Source organism: Cupressus sempervirens, chromosome 8 (genome assembly GCF_028749045.1).
Source record: "Cupressus sempervirens isolate cs-2001-9-10 chromosome 8, ASM2874904v1, whole genome shotgun sequence".
NCBI classification, from domain to species: domain Eukaryota; kingdom Viridiplantae; phylum Streptophyta; class Pinopsida; order Cupressales; family Cupressaceae; genus Cupressus; species Cupressus sempervirens.
In genome coordinates this window covers 429,016,720-429,039,663 of record NC_143125.1, presented here as the reverse complement: position 1 = coordinate 429,039,663, position 22,944 = coordinate 429,016,720, and the positions used below count along the sequence as shown (strand labels likewise).

Sequence of the window (22,944 nt, the reverse complement as noted above, 5' to 3'; positions counted from 1 at the left end):
ATAACACTAAGAATTTGATAACCCAGAAACCTTTCAGGAATAAGAAGGTAAAACTGGAGTGGGGATGATACCCACAAAATAACTGCGCAATTGATTTCAACCACTTTTGATGGTCTGCCCTGTTAAAGACCTGCCCTGTTAAAGGCTACAACACATTGTTAAATGTGACCTTGTTAGAGGATTTCACCATACTGTTAGGAATGGGCCTAGTTAAAGGACTTTGGAACATTCACTTGGAATGTCACCCTGTTAAAGGATTTACAGGATGGCTATTAAACCAACCTAAGTCCATAGGATTTATTTTAACTGTTACAATTGCTAGAGAGTAACAATAATGACTTTTGATCTGATACAACTTACAACATATCTTGCAGATTATAGATCACACTTCAGTTTAATTCTTTGCTTGGCTTTAATTGCTGCAGCTCTGAAAGCTTGTCATCTCAAGCTTCGTCACCTTGAGTCTTCTTACTCATCATACCAATGCAATCATATCTATGGTCACCTATCGAAGCAGAGTATCTGTGCTCTCTTTCACCTTAGCACCTTCTTCAGCACTTGATGATTTTATGCTCGACCACCTCACACTTGCTTCGTGACCTTATGACTCCTTAAATAGAAATCTCCAACTTTAGGGTTTCAATAGATTAGGTAAGATACAATGTATCTATCCCATATCTTGCTCTTATCTAGAAACTTCATCTAGAATCCAATTATATTCATCAAAAATGTTTTACATAGTGTTCTGTGCCACCAACTCATCATTCTTATCTTCTATTTGATTCACAAAATTCTAGATAACAACCATGTCGGCTCAGATCTGGTGAATCTTTGATTCAAAATAATGCAACAACTTGGCATTATTGATTTACTGATGCTCAACACCTAGAGAAATTCTGTGAAACTCGGCTCTTGAAATTCACTCGGCACTTCAATATCACTTGGCACTTATATCTTGCTTGGCACTTGAAAACTTACTCAGCACCTATTTCTTTTCTGCTACTTGACACCTGATCTTCACTCGACACCTGAAGACTACTCGGCACCTAAAGACCTTTCGGCACACACTAAGTTGAACTTTGCTCGACTTCAACTGAGAATCTGTTCGGCACTAACTAGCTTGCTCGGCTCTTGATCTTTGATATATCTTAGTGTGTCCATCCTCTGTGTCTTAGTGTATGTCATCAATACACTATTTCATCAATAGCTTAGTTGTTCCTTAAACTTCATTACAACATCATAACTTCAACCTTTCTCTAAGTACTCTAGTTACATCTTATTGATTGCCACCTCCTTTTCAATCAACCAACTTATAGTATTTGGATCACTAAAGCAATTGTCATTCCTGCAAGTAGCAAGTTTGACATCAATGACAAAACAATGATTAAAAACATTCTTTACCAGTTCCATTACTCCTCAATCATTTCCAACATGGTGATGGTAGAATGTGCATGATCCCCAAGTTAACCGAGATGTAGCTTCATTAGACTTTTCCATGCAAGGAAGTTCTCCTTGTTAAGCTTGGGTACCTCTCTTTTAGACATCTTGATTGTCTACTTCTAATACCTTCAAACTACTCATCTCAAGCACTATGGCTCTGATACAAATTGTTGGAATTCTTTAGAATAACTAAGAGGTTGGGGGTGAATTAGTTATCCAAGGTCCATATGTACAAATAAAACTTTTCATTGCTTAGTAGACCGATATCCATAAAACCTTATCATGCATGCATCTAGTAGATCATACAATACTTAAACTTTGCAGGTGTCCTAGGTCAAAACAACTTTGTAGAAATGTAAACATGAAACACCATAAGAACATTCACACAATTTGACACAAGGATTTTACGTGGAAACCCAATTTGGGAAAACCCACCAATAACATGCTACTAATTCTCACTCTTTTGAAGCGATGTCCCATGAAAAGTCAACCTTGTTAAAGGTTATAATAAACACTATTAAATGTGACCCAGTTAAAGGATTTCAATCACCCTATTAGGAGTGAGCCTTGTTAGAGGACTTTAGACCATTCCATTAGAATGTCACCCAGTTAAATGATTTACAAATGATTGTTAGGTCAATCTTAATCCAAAGGATTTACCCTAGACTGATACAATGATTAGAAGGTAACAATATGGCTTGATCTGATAAAAAATTACAACTCACTTGAAAATTATAGATCTTTGTTTTAGTCCTCCATTTTGCTTGGCATTCATACTCTTAAGCTCTAATAGCTTCTTCACCCTTCAAACATTCATACTCTTAAGCCTTCTTGCTTTGCATTCCAACTAGAGTCACCTCTGTTTGACCACTAAATAAAACAATACCCTAGACTCTTTGTCTTCCTTAGGTTTTTGCACATGACAACCTTTACTTTTGGCCAACTATCTCTATAAATAGAGAATTTAGATCTTTTGTCGCTTAACCACAACCACCCATTTTAGGATTAGGTAGGATTTAATGATTCTACTCACTTTTTCATTTGGTTCCTCTAGAAACTCTTCTACAATCTTCCTTGAATTTGCCTCAAAATGGTTTACCTTGAATTCTATGCCACTAGCTCTTCATAGTTATCTTCCACATGCTTCACATAATTCAAGAAATCAAATTAGTCAACTTAGATTTGTCAAATCTTTGATTTAACACTTCTTGCTATCACTTGATATTTGTATTGTTATGTCACTTGGCCAACACTAGTTCACTCGACAAACACTAAAGTTTATTGATGCTCAGCACCAACTAAACTTTACTCATCATATACTAACAATCACTCAACTTGCACTATTTCTCATCTTTGCTTGACAACTTTTTTTTTTCACTTGACTTCAACTAATTTTTGCTTAGCTTACACTAACTGCTCATCAAGGCTTAGCAGAAACATTTCTTACTTGATCTTCTTTCAGTCTTAACTTGAGTAATCTTTCATTTCAGACTTTAAGTAGATAAGGAATACACTATAGTATCAATGCCTTACTTGGTCTTAGTGCTTCTTTTTCATACCAAATAACTCAACCTTTGTCTAGGTGCTATTGTTCTCTCCTCTTTTCAAATCCTCTTCATCAATCAACTAAATGATAACTTTCAAGCCAAAAAAGTAATTGACTCACCAACAGATAGCAGGTTTGACATCATTGAAAAAATAATGATTGTTCCATTATAGGTTCTTCACACTAAAAAATAATTATAGCAATAGATTTCATTTTTTATTTCTTGCCTTTGGATGATTTACCTAGGCATTTTCTCACTAGGTGATCAATGGGTAGGGATAATGATATTATGCTTTGCTTCTTCACATTTGAGGTCTCCAGTCTAATTTAGGAATTGGGAAACATTCAATTTGTTCAATATACTAGGTCTACTACCTCCTCTTTTTCATCATATTTCACTCCACCAGCTTCTAGGCCAATTTTGAAGGGTTTCACTTGATCTAAGTTCATTCTTGACCACAAACTTTTTCTAACCTCCAATTCATCAGAGAAGTTGGCTCAATAGTCCTCTAAATGAGGGATATGCCTGAAAGTGGATGCAACCTTGAGATTCTCTTTAGCAAATCATGCATAGTCAAAACCTTTCCTCAAGACATAAGGTTGGAGATAGAGGTTAGAACATCTATAATGACCCAGTTCTATAGGGAAGAGTATCGTAGACATTGTCATAGTGCTCTTAGAAAAAATTTCAACAATGATCAATTGCCTGCATATTTACAATAGAACAACATTGTCTAAACAATAATGAGGTAGCTTGAGGGGTTCTCCATCAAAAGCAACAACTCTAAGATAAGTAAACTTGAAAACTGGATGTTATAGCAACCATAGATTTCAATTGCTTGCATGAATTCTTCTAAAAGTCTACAATTTTCTTTTCCCTAGAGTTCAAATACCAACCTTCCTAAAAACAAATCATTGATCGTCCTGAATTCTTGAGAGGGGTTTATGGCTTGTAAGTGATTATAGTATTGATATATTGTCATATGTTATGTCCATGGTTTGTGAGGAAGACCTTCCCAATCTTTAGAAACAACTAGAATGTAAATAAGGAAAGATGACATGAAGAAATGGGCGAAGCTAGCTAAACCCATAAGCTCTTCATGTAACCTCTCTGCTATCAAATTAGCCCAATCAACAAATTTCTCACCTCCTACAATTTTCTAGATGAAGAAGTATATCCAATCCTTCTAGTGGAACACATGCTAATTCCCTTTTACTTTATTCAAGAGGAAAACTATATCAGTGATTTCTTTAATAAAATGCTCAATAGTTAGCGACTTGGGCAACCTTGATCCTCCCGATACTGGTTTTAAGAGCCAACTTTGTGCCACCATGGAGTTGTAATCTTTCTTTTTCTTTTCATACCACTTTGCTTCTTCAAAAGTCCAAGGCTTTTAAGGCTCCTTGTGGGGAATTTTCAGAGCTGACACAACAATTACCCTATCAATCCTTGCCAATACTTCTCCTAAAACTTTATTTATGCACCTACACTAAGGATCATAGTAGTTTGCACATTCTATTATAAACTTAGGACATCCCATAGCAGGTGAAATAGCGTAGCCTCACTACTGACCAGTTTCTATGCTATGGTTCCATTTTTAGCATTTCTAGTTCTTTCTACTAGCTTAGTTAAGTTCACATTTACTAGAAATTTATCTCAAATTTCTAGCAAGGAGCTCAACAAATAGGCATTTTCAAGTTTTGGGAGCTTTGGCTGAAACAGGGTCATGTTTATTTGAAAAAGGAAAAATGACCCACTAAAAATAACTGCTTGAAATTATTAAAGAACTTTGTACTCACTGATTTCACAATGCTAAATTAATCTTGCTTAGTCCTTAATAGATTGTCGCTTTAGACTCTAGAATAGTAAGTTTAGACATTAGGTAGGGAAATGAGTACTTAAGGTGCAAGTTCTAAGAAAGATCATGAACATATATGGTAATGTGAAATCATTAATACACCCATGCAAAGATTTATTTGACAAGACATTTTAGTCTTTTCAGCTAATTGCGCATGTCAAATTAGCACACGATCTCACACTTGAGTGACACCAGCTAGCTATCACACTTCCTCCAAGAATGACTCGTACTTTAACACGTGCCTTCCATCTACCATTGTTGTCATGCTTTCAACATCATATCTTGGTATGGTGTACAAATTCTGGAACTCCGAGCTTAAATAATTTTAGAAAAATCCTTGCAAAGAAAATGAGGTAAAAACATATTAGAAAATAGGAAATTGAACTTGAACTTGAAGCTAACAAGTTCAAGTTCAAGTTCAACTTGACACATGGGTGGACAAACTGTTGGAGGCTCAGAACAAAGAAGTTTTAGATTTTAAGCCCTCCCACATAGCTTCAACTCGTACTTGAACTTGAACCAAGTAGAGATAGTTCAAGTTCAAGTTCAACTTGACAAAACCAAGACACATAAAATAAGAAGGGTAATTATGAGTGTAACACTATTGATGTGAACCAAGCATTGTATAGATCAATGATCAGAAAGTTACAATATGTTTTTCACAACAAACTTGATATTGCATTGGAAAATGGGCTTGTTGCAAGATTTTCTACAAGTCCTAAGGAGAATCATATGATGGCAATAAAAAGGATACTAAGATATCTAAAAGGAACATAAGACTATGGTCTATATTATAAGAAGAATAACAAGTTTGAACTAAAAGTGTACACAGATGCTGATTGGGCAGGTAATTTTGATGATAGAAAAAGCACAAGTGGTGAAGATTTCTTTCTAGGGAAGAGGCTAATCTCATGGACAAGAAAGAAGCAGAATTGTGTTTCACAATCAACAACAGAAGCTGAATATGTAGTAGTAACAATGAATTGTTCAAATATTGTGTACATCAAACAATTGTTGAAATGGATGAAGGAAGAGATCATTGATCCTATTGTTATCTATTGTGACAACACAAGTGCTATAAACATATCAAAGAACCCTATGATGCACACAAAGGCCAAGCATGTTGCTATTTCAAAGTATCATTACTTGAGAGAGCTAGTTCAAGACAAAGAAGTGAGATTGGAGTATGCGAACACTAAGGAGAAAATAACTAATATTTTCGCTAAGGATTTACCTAAGGATGCACATGAGAATCTAAGATGTAAATTAGGGGTGATTCCCTTAGACAAGGATACTTAAGTTGAGATGGAGCTCTACATCAAATGTGTTTATCAGAATATCTTACAAGTTGATGCATCGAGTCATACTTTAGGAGTTGGCCAAACTAGTGAAGGAAGAAGAACATAATGTTGTATCAATCATAAGAACATATGATAGAGGAGATTCACTCACATGGATATATCCACATGGTAAAGATGTTTGAGATAGTTGAAAGTGTCTTTGGCATTGTTGTCAAAGAGGAAGATTATGAAGCAATTACCTATGCAGTAACAAGAAAGAGGGAGAGTATGTCAGTTATCATTGAAGATGAAGAGAATGTAAGTAAGGGATATTATGAAGCATTTGCTATATGAAGATAGAGTTATTCAAAAAGAGATGTTGCAAAGAGGGAGAATTTTAAGCAAGGTGTTGCTAGCAATATAGAATAAGCTGATTGATTTCATGATCTGTTATGATAGAGGGAGCTTATGTGTTGCATATCAGAGCCGTATGGATGAGAATTAGAATGAAACTAAAAGAGAAAGATTGTTAAACATAGATATGTAAATCATAATGAAACTAAAGATATTAATTAAGATCTGATACTAAACACAAAGGGGGATGCTCAAAGAAATACATGTTTTGGATTGCATGGTAACTAGAGGTGTTGACATCAATGCCAAAGAGGGATATTATTGGAAACTAGAATTGAGACAATTGTTATGTTGTAATTGATGTTAAAAATTATTAGTAAGACACTTTGCTATCTGAGTAGAGTGCCATATCAAGATGATTGATGAAGAGAATTTGAGATGAAGGACATAGAAAAAGGACCTAGACAAAAGGTTGAGCTATGAGCAATTACAATGGGTGCTTGAATCAATTACACTTTGACAAGATAAAGTGATTGTTTAATCATACTACAAATGAAGAAGACAGTTGTATTGAAGCCTAGAAGAAGTGATCAAAGAATGATCAAATGTGTAGACTTGACCGAGCAAAAGAGTAGACGATTAAGGAACTTGAAGTTTAAGTGGAGTGATGTTAGAGTTGACCGGGTGCTAGTATAAGCTGATCAAATATATTGTCGATCGAGCATCAATATTGATCAAGCATTAGTAAAAGTGTCAAACATAAAAGTTAATAGCGACCAAGTAATCTAGTAACCGAGTGTCAAAACACAGTGTTGGCCAAAGGACAACATTTGATAAATCATGATGAAATGGTGATTTCTAGCCGACATAGTTGATTTATTGGAATATGTAAAGCATATTGAAAATAAGGATGGATGACTTGGAACATTTAATTCAAGGAAAACTGTGTTTGAGTGTTTCTATGGAAGAATTCAAGGAGAATTTTGGGGAAGTTTCTAGAAGAGAAAAGAGGAGAAGAAATGATGGAAGGATTCAATGAATCTAACCAAACCCTAAGATCAATGGTGATGTTTAAGTGGCAAAAGATTAGAATTACCTATTTAAGGAGGCATAAGGGCCAATCTAAAAAGGTTGAAAGAGGTTAGCTAAGTTGGTGAAGATCTAAAAAGGCTGGAGCAGTTGTTGATGCTATTGATTGGCAAACTTGAGCAAGAAGCTAAGAAGTGTTGTGAAGATTGATTGCTTGAAGGAGTGCCAAGTAGTTCAGAGACATAGATGACAATGGAGGCCAGTCAATGGATTAGCACACAAACCAAACTATGATTTGTATCTACAAAGTGAATTATATTTGTCAGGTCAAACCTATTGTTACTTTCTAACCATTGTATCGGTATTGAAATCCTTTAAATCAAAGTTGATCTAATAGTCATATTTAAATCCTTTAATCAAGGTGACACTCTAATGGAATGTTCTTAAGCCCTCTAACAAGGCCACTCTTAACATGGTGATTAAATTCTTTAACAAGGTCACATTTAACAGTGTGTTTTGTAACCTTTGACATGGTTGACTCCTAACAGAGCTCACTTTAGAAGAGTGAAAAATTGGTGACATGTTACTAGTGGCTTTTCCCAAATTGGATTTTCACGTTAAATCCTAGTGTCAAACTTGTGTGGATGTTATCTAATATGTTTCACTAATTAATATTTTACATTCTGCAAATCTATTACTAGTAGGACAATAGACTGCAAGTTTATGTTGTTGATTGTTTGCTATAGACACTAAACTATTGTATATTTAGATCTGAAGTATTTAAAGTGATTAAAAGTTCAATTGGTACATCTAGACCTTGGATAACTGATTCACCCCCCTCTCATTTATTCTAAATATTCTGGCAGAATGATGATGAACTTTTAATTTGGATATTTATCTATTTATAAATTGAAAGAGACTATGATGGTACAATTGCATTTAATACACTTGTCATAGTATCTATTTGATCATAATGCATAATTAAAGCCAATTTTAGAAAATTAAAGCTATTAAACATTAATTTTATCATTGCCTTTATTCCTCCTAGCCAATGAGAACAATGATACATAGTATTATTGAAAAATTAAAAATCTAGCAAAATTATCAAACTATATAATAAATTTGTTCAAATTAAAAATTATTTCAATGTGATTAGTCAATGTAAAACTAATAATTGCACCTAATCAATGCAATAACATTTGAACTAATAATAGATAAAATAATATCCTACCCTAGAGAAACAAAAAAAAACTATAAACCCCTCTATGATAAGATTTAAGAATTTAGACTCTTATACCTACATAGAAGCATCCTCCACAAACTTATTTCACCATTAGAAGCCTCAGATTTAAGATTTTAGACTCTTATGCCTGTATAGAAGCATCCCTCCACAAACTTAGCACACCATTAGAAGCCTCACTCCACAAACTTGACGCACTATGACAAGTTGCAAACTCTTGAAACAAATATTAGTAATAAAAGAAAGGCTATTTCATAATTTATAGGCTATTTCATAATTTATATATCTCTTACGCATGGGATGGTTTGAAATCACACGTGGCTCATAGCTCTACCGGGTCCAAAGTCTGCATATGAAATTATCAGAAAACATCAACACATTCTGTCGTGTGAGGGAAAGATGATGGAAGGCAGTGTCGCTGCTCGCTTTAATTTTCCATTGAGCGGGCGGAAAGCAGCAACAAGACGTAGTGGTACTGCTGCATTTGGTGGGATTCGGGCTTGCGCTCAAACTCAACCTCAGCCTCAGCCTCTCTCTGGTATTCTAATTGATATCAGTGCATTTATGCTTCTTACCAGTACTAGTGAACAACTTATAGGGCTAAGTGAGGGATTGGCATTTGGTGTTGGTGTGCTTATTGAAACTTGAGATGGTACGTGGAGCTCAATCAGGAATCTGGTGAAGAGTTGCCGTGGATTATCAGCGTGTCCACAGGATTCATTGAAACAGGGTCAATGGGTCAAGTTAATTTGTGGTGCTAGTTTTGAGGTACTCTTCTTTTCAATCCATTTCCTCTTTTTTATCATTATCTTATATATAGCACGGGATTATCCAATTCATTGTTTGGCGCAGGATGTTGCAGATGTTAGAAATCTTTCTCTCGTTTACACCTTGGTAGGCGGTAATGATTTTCTAAACGCTTTCTGATTTTTAATAAGCAGCACGTAACTGTTGGAATTATAAAATAGTTTATTTGTCCCTAGAGCCTCCCGATCACCAACCTGGCAGACCTGGCAGATGCTCCAACAGTCAAAGGCATTCATTGTGATGGGTGAGTTTGAATTTTGAATTTTGAGGGGGAAAGTTTGGCGCTCAGTCTTCAACTCTCTCCTCTCTATTCTATATATTGCATTTCTGTATTTTTGGTAGTTACTCTGGTTCTCTCCAACAGAGTCCAGTTCGGTAGAGCTGTTAATGTTCAGCAGCAGCAGCAGAGAGTTTTTTGTTTAGAAGTGTGCAGCAGCATGTTTGAGAGTCTGTCCTGTCGAATCAGTGATTGCTCCAGGTCCATTATTGTATGCACCCATCTAGAGCTGCAAGTTTATTTTATGTAGTTCTATCCTGCTGAAGCAGTGATTGCTCCAGGTTCATTATTGTATGCAGCCACCTAGAGCTGCAAGTTAATTTTATGTAGTTTGAAGCAGTGATTGCTCCAGGCCTATTATTGTATGCAACCATCCTTTGCTGCAAGTTTATTATTTGTAATAGTTTGATTCAGTTCAACAGAAGGGAAGCAAGAAAACAATCAATCTTTGCATATCTCCAGCCTATTGCAGTTGTGGTGTCTCCATTTCTTATTCCACTGTGCATTTAAGTTGTTTGGAAAAACAAAGCAGCATCTCTGTTCTTGCATGTGCGTTTGTTCTGGAATGTAGTTTGTGATTTTCGTGTGGGTTAACACGCTACTTTGACAGGTGTTAACATTTACTCGGTTTACTCTTGGTTTGTGCCTTTGCCGGGTAACTCGTGTTGACTGAGTGATTCGGTCCTTGCTTTGCCGAGTTGCCTGGGGTTAACACGCTGGTTATCCCCCTGTTGTTGTTTTTTGTTTCTTAACAATAACCTCATCCCAAAACACCAGCAACTCATTATGCATAATATAAATATTACAGGATATGAACTCCATAATATAGAATTCCTATGGTCATGCTTGGGGCTATAAAAAGTTAGTTTAATAAATAAATAAACGCTACATCTACTGCACTAGTAGAATGAACTATGCTTGGATACATTCCTCGCAGTGTAAGTCGTGAGTTGTCAAGGATATCTGATTCTTATCTCGAGCTAACACAAGATTGCAGGGACAAAGTGCTTTTTGGGGCTCAAGAGGGGCTTGTCAAAGTTATGAACTTTGAAAAGCCAAATTTTTGAAAAGGGCTTTATGTTGGTGTTTTAATTTGTCACTTTTGTGATGAGAAAATCTATTAGGGAAGATGGTAAAAACGTTCTTGAAATTAAGAAGGCAAACTTGTTTGAAATATAACTAAAACTAACAAAACTCTGCAATTTTATATGTTGTACAAATCATCAATTCGACTATTTGTGTTTAGTATAAGTATTACTTTGAATATGTATTCCCTTTGGATGTAGTGTTGGACTATTAGTAGCTAAGAATGCAATGAGGTTTTCAAATTAAGGCGAACTATCAAGTCAAGCATGAACAAAAACAAGGTTATAGAGGCTAAAACAAAGACTAATGTTAAGTGCAAACAAGGACTTACTTACTTGGCACTAATGGACGCTATTTATCAGTTGACCGAGAGACCAATATGTTAGCATCAACATAGGAACTGATAAATTTGGAAAAAAAACATTATACAATTACATGAAGTAAATTGTCCAAGGCACAAAGTTATTATCTCGATGAACAATGGACATCAACACAAAGTTTGACAAGATTGCTCAATTTTATCTAGCTTGCAAAATATCAAAGACGAGATTAATAGATATTTAATGACATTTATAGTTGGATGGTTTATGTAGCCTTAGCGTAACATTCATTGTCTTCTGCTACAAACTTATAACACTAACTTAACATCAACCTTTGAATGATAATTTTTGTAGCATTTTCAGCTTCTTTTTCCATTACATTGTATGTGCAAATGAAATATATTCATAACCTTCCAGTTTTAGCTTCTCAAAGTTTAAAAAATATATCTTTCGAAGCAATTCTATCCTCATCCTTGAAAGTATAATAAAATATTAGTTCCTTTCCATTTCTGTCTTTTCATCTATCCCCAAACAACGACTCCACAAAGCTAGGGGCTACATATCCATACAAAGCCATAAATGATGACATCTTAATTGACATTAGGTAGAATTATAACAGTACTCACAAAGGTGCAACCATCTCACCAGAAGTTGGACCTTTTGACTCTAATGATGGCTTCACAAATGGGGTTGACCGAATTGAAACAAAGTTGTCAAATACAAAGTAGTGAGAGTTGTCAAAATTGTGAAGAGTTTTAAGAAAATTTAAAGTACTTGTGTGAGCATCTTGGGTGGTTAAGATCCATCTCTAAATAGAAAGTAGAAGTAAATAAAAAAAGATTCTTCTAGTGCAAGAAACAACGAGAAACAAACAAATAAAAAATGGTTCCTAACATATCTTTTGAATGGAGATAGTGCCCTGATACATAGACCATTTGACAATGTTTCACAAAGACCCTTTGGCCATGCATGCAAATAGTACTAATGAGTTTGTTCATGAAGGGAAAGACGAAATAACAGCCTTGGGATTGATTTCAGATATTCCTAGTGATGATAGTTCAAATACATATAGGTTGGATGATCACACACAACCTTTGGAGAGGAGTGTTTATGAAGACATCAATACTAGTGAGTCTGGAAATGACTTTCTCACAGAGGTAACCACTCATGATGAGGACAACAAGCACTTTATTTTTGAACGAAGTAATCAACCTTGTGAACATGGGATTTGGGTGTAATGGCACCTAAGTATGATGGAGATCTTGCATAAGATAAATTTCACTTTGATTATGATGATGACCATAATCTAAGTATGGACAATAGTATTGATGATTGTGATAAAGATCTTGGAACAAAATCTGATTTATCTTTGCATGGGGTTGAGTTTGTGCAGAAGTTTAGGAACTTGGATGATTTAAATCCATCATATACTATTGAAAATGATACTGAGGATGCACAAGAGACTTGGGCAGCCTTGGAGTCCTTGATGAAAGATATAACATGTGATGTCCCCGACGAAAAATAAATGTAATTTATTATTTTGTGTAACGGCCCGATTGTTTTAATTTAACTTGGACCCAAATTTAATTTTTGTCATAGTAGTTTGTGTCGTCGCCGTCGGCTAATCTTTGTACACCCTCGGAAAGCTTTTCTTGATGGGTATTTAAGCACAGCTTGTAGTAGTCGATAGGTATGCTTTTGGATTTCAATTATCTGTACTGCGGATTCCTGTTGGAGTTTGGCAATTATTCACCATTTCGGAAGTGAAAGACCTTCCCTATTTGGCCTGTGCGGTTTCGGTGGGATTCAACCCTCACCCTATTCCGTTGGTGTCCGCCTCGATCTGTATTCGGCAATTCGAAGACTTAATTATACAAATATCTCCGTTGGTGATTGCTCTTGGTTTGGTATCGGCTAATTGTATATGTATTTATTGCAATTAAAGTAGCATTGTTTGGTTTATGATCATTTACAGGAGCTCCCTGTGCAGTTTGGGACACTCATTCTAGCTGTACGGCTTGGTATTTTTCCATACAACTCATTACCATTCATTCCCTACGGCATTCATCATATCCGTATGCCATATCTTTGTATATACATCCGTACGGCATTTCTTATGCCCGTACGACCTTGACCACCCACTGTACGATTATTCTAAGCACCGTATGGCCTTTCCAAGGCAATCCTCAACACCGTACGATCAAGCTAGTTTGTACGGCTCCCTTCATGCTTGTTACCGTATGGTCCACCTTTTATGTTTGTTGAGTCGCACCGTATGGTCTTTCTTGCTCTCGTATAGACACACTCCAAACTCTGTACGAACTTTCTATAGGAAAATTTTCCATCTAGTTCGGGGCTTAACTTGCCTTGGAACATTACAGTGGTATCAGAGCAATCGATCTTGCCAGCCTGTGATCGGTGAATGCGAGTTTATAGTTGGAAGAGAAGAAAGACACATTTCGTTAATCGAATGGTTGAAGAACAGGAATGGGAATGGGAACCGACAGGTGCCGAACTCATTGCACTTCTAAAGGATCTTGCGTGGAACCAGGCATAGATCACTGATACTTAGCGGCTTATGGAAGAAACTTTCAAAAAGTTGGCGGAAAACAAAATTTCTAGAGAACCGAATGGACATAGTGCAGATTCGATGGCAGGCAGATCATACCCTCACATTGCACACTCTCGACCATCCATGCCGACTTTCCCACCATGGACTGAGACACATCACGGAGAGAGACTTCCAACCTTCGAGGAAATATGGGAGGATTGGCGGAATGCAAATCTTGAAGAAGGCATCTCCTACAAGGATTACGCAGATCTAAGAATGAGATACGTAGGAGGTGGAAACAGAGGAGGATTTTTTAACGATGACCTAAGGAGAGAATTGAGTAAGGTGAACCTGTCTCCATTTGACGGTTCAGGCTCCATTTCAGTGCAGGCATGGGTAATGAAAGACGACACCTACTTCCAGCTAAATCCTATGCCCGAAGAAGCAGCGATCAAATTCGCTGCATTACACTTGGAGGGCGTTGTGCACGAATGGTGGCACCACGACACTATCACTCTTGGGCATGATCGAATAAAGACTTATGCTGAGTTCATGGAGAGACTAATTGAACGATTTGATGGAAAAGACCCTGAGCTCAATTTCAAAGATTTGGCACAACTGAGGCAAATAGGATCAGTAGATCAGTTCATCGTGGAGTTTCAAAGACTTTCTGTGTTGGTGATAGACATCTCTGAATGAAGGTGGGTTGTTCTCTTTATGGATGGACTAGCAGAACCATTGAAAGGTTGGGTGAAAGGATTCAACTCGTCAACCTTGACGGAAGCAATCAGTAAGGCACGAAGCATGGCGTCGTCATCAGCATCATCCTCATCCTCTCGGATTCATTCACATCTGAAACCGCCGACGTTCTCGAGGGACAAACCTCCGCCCAAGAAGCCATCATTGGATGAAGCATCCCGACAAGAACTCCAAAGAAAGAAGTTATGTTTTAATTGTAAGGGGCCTTGGGAACCTGGCCACCGATGCCTCGGGAAAGGGAAAATTCATTACATCGAAGTGATGTCCGATGAAGAAGATGAGCAGGATCGAGAGGAAACACTAGTGGAAGACATCCAACCTAGTGGTGACATTGACATGGCCAACTTCAACCATACGGAGAGGATTGCCGCTTTAATAAAACGTGGAGGATCCATTGCCTTGGCTGGCAGTCCGAGGTGCACAGTTTTTCGTGTGTGAGGTACCCTTCAGGGACAAAGGGTCACAGTGATGTTGGATAGCGGAGCTACATTGAATTTCATAAATTCATCTTTAGTACAGCGAAGAAATCTTCTGACGGAAGCACATGTGGGCTTTTAGGTCAAAGTTGCCGGAGGGACTTTCCTGCCCTGCACGCACCTAGTTCCTTAGTTGAGCATCACGATGGCAAATCACACGGTGACAGAGGACTTTTTCATAGTGGATCTGGCCGACATGGAGGTCATCCTCGACATACAGTGGATGGAGACGCTTGATGAATACACTCAGAGTTTCAAGCGAATGGACTTCACTTTCGTGGTTGACGGGAAGAAGGTGGTCCTTCGAGGGATGGCAAACGAAGGACCGAAGGAAGTGTCTGTGCATCGGATGGAGGCAATTATACGGCATGATGATGTTGTGTGGGCTGCACAATGTTTCATCTCGGCGGAACCTATTAAGGGGCACTGAACACCTCCATGGGATAAAGAGCTTAAGGATGTTTTAAGTAAGCATGAAAGGGTTTTCATGGATATTCCTCCTGGCATACGGCCGCATCGAGGATTTGAACATACAATAGAGTTAGAACCAGGAGCGAAACCTGTTATAATCACACCGTACCGCCACCCGAAGAAGCTCAAAGATGAAATCAAACAGACGATCCAGGAGTTACTTGATAAGGGATGGATCTGTCCCAGTTCTAGCCCGTTCGCATCATCAGTGGTGTTGGTCAAGAAGAAGGACGGAACGTTGCGTATGTGTGTGGACTATCGTGCACTGAACAAGAGGACAATAAAGAACAGGTACCCCATTTCGAGGATAGATGAACTGCTGGATGAACTACATGGTGTGGTCTATTTCTCAAAAATAGATCTTCGTTCCGGATACCAACGGATCCGAATGAGGGAAGAGGATGTGGAGAAAACGGCCTTTCGTTGCCATTACGGACACTATGAGTTTCTGGTCATGTCGTTCGGTCTGACCAACGCACTTGCTACATTCCAGTCATGCATTAACCACATCTTTAACAAGCAGTTGCATAAGTATTTGTTGGTGTTCTTTGATGATCTTCTCATTTATAGCAGGACGTGGGAGGAGCACCTAAAACATTTGAACGAGGTTCTAAGTATCATGGAAGAACAGTCCCTGTTCGCCAAACAATCCAAATGTGAGTTTGGAATGACGGAGATATTGTACTTGGGGCATGTTGTCAGTCAATATGGGGTTCAAGTGCATCAGGAGAAGATCCAGGCTATCCTCAATTGGCCTCCCTCGAAATCACTCACAGATCTGCGAGGGTTCTTCAGATTGTGCAGCTACCACAGGAGATTTGTCAAGGGTTTTTCTTAGCTCAGCGCGCCTTTAACAAATCTGACGAAGAAAGGGGCTTTCCAGTGGAATGAAGAAGCACAACTCACATTCGATAAGCTAAAAGAGGCCACAAGCACTTGTCCGGTGTTGGCACTGCCTGACTTCACTTGACCATTCATTTTGGAATGCGACGCATCAGGGGAAGGTATTGGAGTGGTTTTGATATAGGACAGACACCCCATCGCCTATGAGAGCAGGAAGCTTACACTAGCCGAGCGCTTGTATTCCATTTATGATAAAGAAATGTTGGCCATTGTTCATGCATTGACCAAGTTCCAGCAGTACCTGGTTGGTGCCAAGTTTGTTGTCCGTACAGATCACAACAGCCTGAGATATTTCCTAGAGCAGAGGGATTTGAACGAATGGCAACAAAAATGGGTAAGCAAGGTTCAATCTTTTGATTTTGACATTGAATATGTAAAGTGAAAAAACAATGTTGTTCAAATGCCCTATCTCGAAAACCCACCATCTACTCACTAGAGCAGATCTCAGCTGACTGGAGGGCACAGCTGCTGGTGAAATATTCCAAAAATACTTTTGCCTGTGAGATAATGGATGGTCACATCCATGATTATCGTTATAAGGTGGTGAATGATATCATCTATTAGAAGGATTGGATCTACCTAGTGCCAGAATCCAAGCTTAAGCAGAAGATCCTAAAGCATATGCACAACTCCCCCTTGGCTGGTCATCCTGGCTTCCTGAAGACTTACAGAAGTATGCGGGAAAGGTTCTCATGGAAGGGATTGAAAGGGGACGTGTTGCAGCATGTTAGAGAATGTACTATTTGTCAACAGAACAAATCCGAACATACTCTTCCTGCCAGACTGTTACAGCCTCTGCCGATTCTCGAACATAAGTTGGAAAGTATATCAATGGATTTCATAACAGGTCTTCTCCGGGTGAACGGAAGGGATTGCATCTTCGTGGTAGTTGACAGATTGATAAAGTACGCTCACTTCTTCACCATCCCCTCGGACCTTTTGGCTGCACAGGTCGCCGATCTGTTTTTTAGAGAAGTCTTTCACCTGCACGGATTACCCTAAACATCATCAGTGACCGGGATGGACGCTTCGTCTGTATCTTCTGGACAGAACTGTTTCGAATGGCAGGAACTGAACTATCACCGAGCACAAGTTACCACCCACAGACAGATGGCCAAACTGAAATTGTGAACAAATGGCTTGAAGGTTATCTACGGAACTACGTCTCGGTACAACAACGCGCATGGGTGAAATGGATCCACCTTGGGGAGTACTGCTACGATACAACTTATCACATGTCAATCGGGATGACGCTGTTCAAGGCTCTATACGGGTATGAACCACTCTCCTTCATCGATACAGTGTTGGGCGACAACCGCGCTCCAAGGGCCAAGGATTGGCTTCAGGAAGGACAGGATATTTTGAGGAGCTTGAAAGAAAACCTACAACAGGCACAAAATCGACAGAAGGTATACGCCGACAAACATTGGTTAGAGAGGAGTTTCAAAGTGGGGGATCTGGTCTATCTCCGGTTACAACCTTATCGACAATCATCATTGAAGGGAACAGGGAAGGAGAAACTGAAGCCCCGATTTTATGGCCCCTACCGCATGATCCGGCGCATTGGTGAGGTAGCGTACGAATTGGAGCTTCTTGAAGGTAGCCGCATTCATAATGTCTTCCATGTTTCCTGTCTGAAGAAGGCTATCAGGCAAAACATCACCGTCACTACAGATCTTCCACCACTCAATGAGGAGGGGAAACTCATCCTGGAACTTGTTGAGATTCTCGAAATGCATGAAAAGGTCTTGCATAATTGAACTGTGAGAGAATATTTGGTACGTTGGCGACATCTACCACTAGACGATGCAACGTGGGAGGGAGAACACATCCTACAGCATCCGACACTGCATTTGCTTGAGGACAAGCAAATTTCGAGGCGGGAGGATTGTGATGTCCCCGACAAAAAATAAATGTAATTGATTATTTTGTGTAACGGGCCGATTGTTTTAATTTAACTTGGACCCAAATTTAATTTTTGTCATAGTAGTTTGTGTCGCCATCGGCTAATCTTTGTACACCCTCGGAAAGCTTTTCCTGATGGGTATTTAAGCATGGCTCGTAGTAGTCGATAGGTATGCTTTTGGATTTCAATTATCTGTATTGGGGATTCCTGTTGGAGTTCGGCAATTATTCGCCATTTCGGAAGTGAAAGACCTTCCCTATTTGGCCTGCGCAGTTTCGGTGGGATTCAACCCTCACCCTATTCCGTTGGTGTCCGCCTCGATCTGTATTCGGCAATTCAAAGACTTAATTATACAAATATCTCCGTTGGTGATTGCTCTTGGTTTGGTATCGACTAATTGTATATGTATTTATTGCAATTAAAGTAGCATTGTTTGGTTTATGATCATTTACAGGAGCCCCCTGTGCAGTTTGGGACACTCATTCTAGTTGTACGGCTTGGTATTTTTCCATACAACTCATTACCATTCATTCCCTACGGCATTCATCATTTCTGTACGCCATATCTTTATATATACATCCGTACGACATTTCCTATGCCCGTATGGCCTTGACCAACCATTGTACGGTTATTCTAAGCACCGTACGACCTTTCCAAGGCAATCCTCAACACCATACGGTCAAGCTAGTTTGTACGACTCCCTTCATGCTTGTTACCGTACGGCCCACCTTTTATTTTTGTTGAGTCACACCGTACGGTCTTTCTTGCTCCTGTTCGGACACACTCCAAACTCTGTACGAACTTTCTGTAGGAAAATTTTCCATCTAGTTTGGGACTTAACTTGCCTTGGAACATTACATAACAGTTCTGATTTTGATTTTCCTCATAGCAACAGTTGACTTGGTTTGTATGAAGATGGTCGGAAGAATAAATTTGAGGTCCGCATTGATAACCCATTGTTTGAGATGGGTGATGGGAAGACAAATGATAATCCACTCTTTGAGTTAGACATTGGAACAACTCTTGGTTGTAGTATTGAACTTGATGGAAATATTATATAGGACCCAGGAACTAAGTTGGAGTCTGATTTCCAGCTTGGTATTGATCATGGTTCACATTATGAGGCAGATGGACATCCTCCTTCTAAACCACCTGATATGAATGATTGTACCATTGTCTTACTCTCTCTACATGAAGAACCATTACGTATTAACAAGGTCTTTTTTGCAGCTATGTGACAACATTAATGTAGGGTGACATGCTTGATTTTCTGTTAGAAACATCTCATAAAATGAGACTAGTTAATGGGTAACTTCATGTGGAAGGAGAGGTACTTGAGGGTGTTGATGGCTGTACATGATGTTTTTGGCGTAAATCTGATCTACAAGAGATCTGATTTAATTTACAACTTTGTGGAAGATGCATTGAAGACGTAAAGTTTATATGATAGATAGAAGAAAGGAACTAAGAAGGTTAAGTTATTGGCTGCCCCTACAAAACAACAATTTTAACAAATCAAAGAGAAAATCAACTTAATGGATCAAGCAAGGCAATTCAGTGAAGTTCATTTTAGAATCTTATCTTTTCAATGGGAAGAATGTGTAGAGATTGATGTACTACTTGTAACAGCCAAGGATAATCTGACAATGTTGCTTGAAAAGAAAAGGTGTCAGTCATACATGTAAAATTTCTGGTATAGTTGAAGGATCGAGACAAACCCTTAATCTTATTTTGCAGCTGAGAAAGGTCCATATTATTTGGTGTGCAGTAGAGAAAATTTTCAAATAATGACTATGGGATATTCAAGTGCTTTGACCATTAAGGAACCATGGGAGTGTTTCCAAGTTCATCTGATGCAAATTATCAGTTGCATGTCAACAAAAGCCAGTTTTGAGGATGGAGTGATTTTGGAGGGGTGATGATCTAAATTTCAGAATTTATAGTACTGTTCATTTTATTACCAATCATCTTGTTATTCCATTGGTTTATCTACAAATGGATTCAAGAGAGTTATTAAGTAAGGATTGGAGCATTCAGAGAATGGTCAATCTTGGGAGTGTTACTTGGCAATGAATGGATCTGCGAGCTTTCTTTTTGGTTGCAGATCGGGTACTTCATTTTATGGTTCGCTCACATTTAGGGTAGTTGATACAATTTCTTTTGTTGAGGAAGTAAAGATTTTTAGTTGGACATTGCTTGGAGATTCAAAATTTTACCTTTGGAGTTGTTCCAAGACATCAAACTTCTTTATGCTATGGTTCATCTTTCAGAGGGCTTTGGAGTTGTAATAATGAATGTTAGCACTGCTGTCTGCTCTTTGATTGGATTACATACGAGTTCAAATATCAATTCTCAATAGTTATACGGTTTCTATAATCTAGCAAATGAGCAGTTCATGGTTGAGGTTTGATAGTGAGGAGATTTGATCATAGGAGATGAGTTTTCCGTTACTCTCATATTCATGAGTTCTATGTATCGAGGAAGATTTTAGATTTTTTATTGTTGTTCTAGCTTTTTCACATTGTTTATGTTGACCTCAATCTTGGGGGAGTTTGATTTTGAATACTTGTAGATTTCAGTGCAGCCAATTTTGGGATATCCTCTTGGTATAGTTCAGTTATTCGTCACTTCCACTTGGGAGAGTTTGGGTCATTGCAGTTATTTCATAATGTTACTACACATGCTTTGAGATGATTGTTTGAGCGTAGTGAGTTTTGTATATTGGAATACTCAAGTTTTTTCCCTTGACACTTGGAGATTAAGTGTTGGTCACATGATTTCAGTTGATAATAGAGGCATTCTTTGGTTGGCAGTTTGTAGAGTTGTGGTGATGATTGATCTTCTTCATTTTCGGGATGTCATGAGGAGAGATGCTTGGGTTTATTTTTTATGGTGGGTGAGAAAGGTGTTTTTTGTTGCTTGAGATCATGATTGGTAGTTGGTTTGGTGATGTGATTTTTTTGAGCTTCTTGGCATGTTATATTTTATGGGAATGATTTTAGCACTGTCAGGGATTTCAGTTTGGTTTTGGTGATGTTTACTTTATGGGGTTACAAGAGAAGAGAGTAGTTTGAGTATGTTGTTTTATTATTAATGATTAGAGTAGTGTAGTGTTATTACAGTGGTGATGTTTTAAGTTCGATTCAAAACCCTGAGATCGTTTTGGTTAGCAACTCAACAGTTGATAGGAATGTGATAGTCTATGTTGACATCGCTTAATTCACTCCTATGGATTTTTAGTTTGGTCCTTTTGAAGAGCAGTTTCTTGAGGAGATGACAGAGTTTATGCAATGCTTGACTGCTCTTCCTTCTGGAGATTGGTGGGAGGTCTTTTGTTTGGGCACTTTGCAGGACACTATCTACAACAGGTGGTGATGCAGTTTTCCTAGGCTGATTTGGGACCTTGGGCTTATTCATGGTTTTAGTATGAATTAGTAAGTTGATTATGGATGCATTGGCATTGCTTGAAGACAAGCAATCTTTGGGAATGGTGGATTGTAATGTCCCCTTTCTAGCACAAGTTGTATGACTTTGTCATTATCCTATTTACCCATGGTCCTATAGGCTAACCGGGACATAAAAGGGACTTAGAGGCATTTTGGCCTAGATAATTTTGGTCGCAGTTCATTCTGAGGTGATTTGAGGCAAATTTAGGGGCACTTACTATTTATAGTAAGTCAATATGGGCATATTGGACTTCCAGTTGCGGTGACATGTCGATGGTAAATTGGTAATATTGACAAGATCATATATTTATCATTGATACAATTTATTATGCGTTAATAAAGTTCATTTTACATAGTTCAATTTAATTATTTAACTTTATTAATGCATAGTCTATAGTTTGTGGGAAATATTTAATTAAATGGCCCTTTTTATTCTGCAATACATTGGAAGCATAAATAAAATTAATTAAGACTTAAGTGAAGGAAATTCATGTTACAAGGGGCTGAAAAAGCAGTCACAAGAAAATAGAGGCAAAAAAGCAAAAATCCCGAAATTATAGGAAAAGACAAAAAGTGATTTTCTTTATCCCAAATTGTTAGGATTGGTGAAATAGCTCTTAGAAAATGCGTAAAAGAGATGGGAATACCCTCTTTCGGAAGGTTTGGTTATTGTATGAAATTGTAGAGATTATTCTCTCAAGGCTTGGAGGATGAAATCTCTATTCTATCATTCTTCTGGCTGTTGAAAGATATAGTGAGGAGGATTTGTGATTGATCATCAAGGTGACATCACCTTGTTTGTGCTAATTTCTTTATTTGAAAGTAATTGCTAGCTTCCTAGGGTTTGATTGGAAGATTAATAGTTGGGTTTGAATGCTATTGTTGTTTGCACAATAATACTTGCTGGTGATTCTATTTGAAGTCTGATAATGCAGTATATATGTCTGTTAGAATGAGCTGTACAAGCTTGGATGTAAGAATCCCAACCTGTTTCTAACTTTACCACTGTAATAACCCTTGCATTTTTGCTCTTAAAACTTTAGTTTTGTTTTATGCGCATTTCATCAAATAGTTCAAGCTTAATTAAGAACATTACTTCCTCATGCTGTCATAAGAAACAAACTGGCAACATATATAGAATTTGAATTTCGTTGAAAAAAAGACAGACATTAAACCAAATAGTTGACATGTATC

At 37.9% G+C, this 22,944-nt stretch overlaps 1 protein-coding gene across 5 annotated transcripts in view; it reads left to right on the top strand.

Moving 5' to 3' along the window:
* The first annotated feature begins 9,036 nt into the window (after positions 1-9,036).
* Positions 9,037-22,944, top strand: part of LOC149543066 (uncharacterized) — a 233,030-nt gene continuing 219,122 nt past the window's right edge. For all 5 annotated transcript variants that reach the window (XM_089797992.1, XM_089797991.1, XM_089797990.1 and 2 more), the window contains exons 1-3: positions 9,037-9,286; positions 9,398-9,516; positions 9,601-9,649. In XM_089797992.1, coding sequence (XP_089654118.1) covers positions 9,148-9,286; positions 9,398-9,516; positions 9,601-9,649 — 307 coding nt within the window. In that variant the 5' untranslated portion in view covers positions 9,037-9,147. The remainder of the gene's footprint in view (positions 9,287-9,397; positions 9,517-9,600; positions 9,650-22,944) is intronic.